Genomic DNA, 6174 nt, shown 5'->3' on the forward strand with positions numbered 1-6174 from the left:
TTTTTTCAATTTCATGGATTCCAGCAAGCAACAAATTCTTAAGCCTCCCAATATGCCCAAACACCTCCTTATTCCACTTGGTACTCTTAGCTTGGAAGTTAATTATATTATCATAAATATCTCTATAATTTCTCCAAGAATTCATCAGTAAATTTGGGAAATCTGGATTATCACTCCAAGCATCAATGTATCGAAAAGGTCGATTATGAGAAGTCTCTTGCTGGTCCCCAAACTTAAGGAGAATGGGTCGATGATCCGAACCCAATTTTTGGAGATGAAAGACATCTGAATTTTCAAAATAATCATACCACTCAACATTACAAATACACTTATCCAGCCGTTGGGAAAGGGTTCCACGTTTCCAAGTGAACTTTGGACCCGAAAACCCCATATCGATCAATCATGTATCAAACATAAAATCACCGAATTTTAAGCAAACTCCATGTAGACATTGAGAGCCACCTTGTCGTTCACCGTAATTACCAATGACATTAAAATCCCCACCAAGCATCCATGGCAACCCCAAACTTGGTTCCAATTCTCTCAAATACCTCCACAACTTGCTTCTAATTCCAATCACAGGGCTATCATAGACAAAAATAATAAAGCAATGCTGACCTCCACCCATCATAGAACACGCTGCATGAATATATTGTCTAGAAACAACCAAGATAGTAATATGAAAAGAATTCCTCCAAAGTATCCAAATTCTACCAGAAAACCCCAAAGCTTTAATACGATAAGAGAACTCAAAACCGAAATTCCTGATAAACTGATCAGCAGCCATACCACTAATTCTTGGTTCCAAAATAACAACAACATACAGTCTTTTAGACTTCATCAATAACTTAAAATTTCTATCGAAATCAGGGTCCTGAGCTCCCTAAACATTCTAAAAAATAATCTTAACTATAAGAAAAGAGGATAGAAGATGACACGAATGATTAGACTTGCATATCTGCTTTCTCCAAATGTTCAAACATAGCGTTTGCACTCCATGAACCATATCACTGTCAGCATCCTTGGCACCTTGGATTTCTGTGGATGGATTCTCCAAAGTAATACTTGCTCGGTTAAATTCAGAATTCATAGCCAAAATCCACTCAGCTAACACTGGTTTGCTCGGCATTTTCTCATCTTTTTTCCTTGTCTTCAACCCCTTGCGAGATAAACCTTTAACGGCAGCAAGCCCTTTATTTTGAGCTTTTGTACTGGTCCCTCGAGCAGTTCGTTGAAAAATGTCTAAGTTACGCTCTTGTGGAGCTAAGTTCTCATCATATTCCGTCACATGTATAGCCACATGTTTGTCTTTATTCAAAGATGAAACAACACTTGTAATCTTACCTATTGAAGCCACACCAATATTGTTGTTCGTTCGTTGTGGACCTACTACATCACTTCTTTTTGGTTCAATAGAATCTTTTGAAACTTGTCTTGCTTCCCCTTGCTTGCTAGATTCAGCACTACCACTCGCCTTGGAATTCAAATGACCAGAAAAAGACATTGCTCCCTTATTATTAGTCCCCATCATAGATGGCTTTTGTATCGGGTTACTTCCTGGGTTATCATCGACTTGAATTGCCTGAAGGGCCTCAAAGCGAGAACCCGAAATATGAGCAGTGTTTTGTCTCCCTGTATCCGAGCTTGCAATCTTTTTGACCCAGTGTTCTTTCTTCTCCTATTCATCACATGCATCCAAGAACCATACAAATCATCAGATTTCCCAATATTTTGTGCTTCATGTGCTTCACCATTATTAACATTAGCTACTTTACCACAGTGTTCATGTGTATGCCCATACTTCCCACAAGAATAACAAATAGTTGGTAATCCTTCATATTCGATTAACTGTCGATGACTGTCTATCACTATTCCAGAGATCAGTGGTTTGTCTAAGTCATCAACAACCGCAAGTCGTGCAAAGTGACCTCTCTTCCCATCTTCCGTATTATAGTCTACCCTTACCACTTTACCAATAGCTCCTGTAATATGTCCAAAGAGACTACGTGTATAATAGTGATAGGGTAAACCTGGTAGCCTCACCCACACCATAATCTTCATTGGATAATCCATGGCGGTAGAGAACTGTCTACTCCACGGTTGAACGGTGAATCCTACTTGTAGACTTTGTGAACAGGGTAGTGAATCTGTCAAAATAAAAATTTATGTCAAATTTATTTTGTCACAATATTTTGTCAAAATAAAAAATTCTGAAAATTTTATTTAATCAAAATAATAATTTATAACAAATATTAATTTATCATCAGAAAAATTGTGACAAGTAATATTCTTTCACAATAAAACATTGCAACAAAATGACTTAATCACAATAACACATTAAATTTAGTAAAAGTAAACAATTATGTCATATTTATTTCGTGCCAATATTTTGTCAAAATAAAAAAGTGCGAAAATTTTATTTAATCAAAATAACAATTTATAACAAATATTAATTTCTCATTATAAAAAATTTTGACAAATAATATTCTTTCACAATAACAAATTGTAACAAAATTATTTAGTCTCAGTAAAAAATTATAAAAAATATTTAGTGTCGAAATAAAAGTAGTGAGAAAATAAATTTTGTTGTAATATGTCTTATTATCACGAAAACCTTTTTTTGTTATAATATAACTTAACTGTGACAAAATTTACTTTTTATGATAAAATAATTATTTTATTTTAACAAATATTTTGTCTCTGTAAGTTACATTTAGTGAAAAAATATCAACTGCGACAAAATAATTTTTGTTGCCTTATGTATTTTTGTCACAAAAATCTTTTATATTTGATGTTTAAATATAAATTAGTTATGACAAAATGTACTTCTCGTGACGAAATGGTTAATTGATTGTGAAAAATATTTTATTGTGATAAGTTAATTATAGTAGCGAAATTTCATTATCACAATAAATACTATACTATGGTAACAAACACAATTTTGTCACAATATACTTTACATGACAAGGTTGTTCTAAAAAACATGGTAACAAATAAAATTGGTTAGAATGAATAAATCGTGACAAATTTAGTTCATTTAGTGATAAATAATTTTGTTGAAACAATCTAAATTTCTTGTAGCATGTTGTTCTTAATATAATAAAACCACCAATAGTCGCAAGAGTGCATATGTGTATCCTTATCACCGGAAGGACGAAAGAACCAAGTAATGAGGAGCAATAATAAATGGTCAAGAAAATCGAGAAAGGTAGGGCTATCATTTGGGAATCACTTCATTTAAAGGCATGAATTTTCTTTGAAAGGATCATTATCATTATCAACCTTATTTAAGTAAGAAGCAATAAAGGATGGACTAAGAGTGAAAGTTTTGCCCATGAGATATGACTCGATTCCAGTAACTCTATTCTTGTTACCTTCGGCATGGACAAGAATAGCATTAGATAAGAAAGCACGAACAAGGTTTGGATGAACATTGGGAGGAATGCTAAACAACTCTAACAAACCCCAAAAAAAAGATTTCAAAGATAGGAAATTGATACTCCCATGACATAAGAAAATTAGGGTCTATGGTACTCCCAAAACGGATAGGTTTAGTCTTGTAAAAGCGAGTGAATATACCGAGAGCATTGGGATTCGTAAAGCAAGCATTTTCAATGCTTGTGGAATTAGAGGATTAACCTTCGAGAATAGTCCTACTAATCCTAGGACGTTTGTTTGAAGTTCTAGAAGGCATTTTTGATAAAGAAAAATGAATAGGACGTTTAGTAATTTTGTCTAACACTTAGAGAACAAACCTAAATAAAGATTCTAGGCTAATAATGAAGAAGGTTTGACCTCCTGTAAGAAAAACAAGCAAATATATTTCCAATAAATAACCCAATTGCAACAATTTTGACAAATTTTGCATATTTCAAAAAAAAATTGAAACCCTTATAATGAAAAGTTTTGAATTTTTTTGATTGAAACAAGTTGTTAAAGCAAATTATATTTGTTCAAACAACTTTTAAATCATTTCTAGAGTAAAAAAAGAACTTAAAACATGAATTAAAATCAATTTTAAACATAAATTTTGAAAAAAATTGGGATTAAAATTGACTACCTCAAATTTTTGAATGATGATGCTAATCCACTCTAGATGATGATGGAGTGAAAATTTAGGCACGAATTTGTAGTGATTTTGAGTGGAAAAGATAGATTTTAGAGAGGGATATTGATTTAGGGTTTGAATATTTAGATAAAAATGTGGGTTTTAAGCGTGTACAGAGTTATCGATCTCGATACCTAGACTGGAGGTCTTGAGACTTGTTGCTCAATATCTATACTAAATGGTCGGTATCAATACCATTTTAACTACTGGAATATCAATCTTAACACGAATGAGTTGATCTCGAAACCAAATGCTTGAAAATATCAAATTTGACATTTTTAACCTTTAAAAGCTTCTAGAATAAATACCTAATGATTATAAGACTATAGAATACACTAGAAACTTATTTAAGCATTAAAAATTATAAATTGATACTAAATTAAAGTGTTTTCCTAGGTACTTTACTACAGTGTATATTATGGACTTTTTAAAGAATTTTCTAGTTAGAACAAACAAGGTCCAAAACATACCACAAATATTAATTAAGACCAAAGAATATCAAATTAAGCATACAATGCCACAAAGATATAATTCATGCAATATTAACTCTCCATAACTAATTACAATTAAGTAATATTTTGGGGATACACAATCAAGCACAAAAACATATTTAATCACATAAAAGCATAAAAATGCATGAAATTAAAACATTTTACCACTTGAATTAAGATTGATTTTTCAAATTTTCCTTTCTTCAAGTGTCATTTCTTAGCGTGTGTAGAGACTCTAAATACCATGAACATTGTTCACCATTGCTCCAACACAGCTACAATAGACAATTATGCAACTTTTGGTAACCAAATCTTTTTGGGTCCGTTAATATTAGTTTCAAGCAATTTAGTCTCCTTAGGTATCCATAGAGATAGGGTATCCTTATCTTTAGTAGCGATGAGTCCTTTAAGGACCCATATACTTTTAACCATTTTTCCTTTAAAATATTTAGGGGAATAATCATTTCTATTGTAAAATATATTTTTGACAAGATTTGATTTGTAGTAATCTCTTCTTTCAAATTTATTTGTAATGATTTTGTCAAAATTAGCATTTTCTTTATCAAGACCATCAATTCTCCTTTGATAATCTTCATGAACATTGGAAAGCAAATTTTGCAAGTCTAAATTATTTTTCTCAAAAATATTTAATTTTTCTTGCAAATCTTTTACTTTGCTTTTAAGTTCACTATTAGTCTTAGAAAGTGATTAATTTTCACTTTTTATTTTTGAATGAATTTTTTGTATTTGGAAATCATGATCACATTTTGACACTAATTCATTATAGGCATATTGTAACTCATCAAATGTATATGAATTTGAATTAGATGAGTTAGAGGACACCATTGAATATTCTTGGAAATCAATGAGGCAAAGGTTGACTACTTCTTCATTTTTATCATTGGTGACATCTTCATCACTCTATGTAGCCACAAAAGTCTTCTTCTTACTTTATCGCTTCTTCTTTAGAAAATAACATTCATTTTTTACATGTCCCGTTCTTTGGCATCATAGCACACTGCGGGACCTTTGTTCTTATTTGATTCATGCTTCACTTCTTTTCTTTTGGAAGACATGAATTTTATGAATCTTTCGAAGATATTAGCCATCTCTTCATCTTCATCCACCTCTTCGCTTGAGTCTTGATTGTTATCATTGGTGGATTTGAAGGCGATTCCCACCTCCTTCTTTTTCTTGTTCTTTTCTTCCTTCTTCCTTTGAAGTTTTACTTCATGAGTGAGTAATAAGCCAATAAGCTCATAGAGGGTGTATAACTCCAAGTCCTTGGCTTCTTTGATGGCATTTTCTTTGCCTTCCCAAGTTGTAGGCAATGAGGTAAGCATTTTTCTCACAATCCCTTCATTGGGATAAATCTTCCCAAGTTCTTCAAGTCATTTATGATAGTGGTGAACCGATCGAACATCATCTTAATGTCTTCATTGGGCTTCATATTGAAGTTCTCGTATTTGAGAGTGAGAATGTCAATCTTTGACTTCTTCACTTGAATTTGTCCCTTCATGGGTCACCTCCAACTTGTCCCAAATCTCCTTAGCATTAGAGAAAAAAGATACTCTA

The 6174-nt window shown here is 32.2% G+C and overlaps 1 protein-coding gene across 1 annotated transcript; it reads right to left on the bottom strand.

Moving 5' to 3' along the window:
- Positions 1 to 400: 400 nt before the first annotated feature.
- LOC120197594 lies at positions 401 to 2073 on the bottom strand. The gene is made up of 3 exons (XM_039199072.1): positions 1771 to 2073; positions 1004 to 1678; positions 401 to 883 (listed from the first exon to the last, which is right to left on the bottom strand). Exons 1-3 carry the CDS (start codon positions 2071 to 2073, stop codon positions 401 to 403), a joined length of 1461 nt encoding a protein of 486 aa, XP_039055003.1.
- Between the last annotated feature and the right edge of the window lie 4101 nt (positions 2074 to 6174).

The sequence above is a fragment of the Hibiscus syriacus genome, unplaced genomic scaffold (assembly GCF_006381635.1).
Source record: "Hibiscus syriacus cultivar Baekdansim isolate YM2019G1 unplaced genomic scaffold, ASM638163v2 tig00117048_pilon, whole genome shotgun sequence".
Classification (NCBI taxonomy): Eukaryota; Viridiplantae; Streptophyta; class Magnoliopsida; order Malvales; family Malvaceae; genus Hibiscus; species Hibiscus syriacus.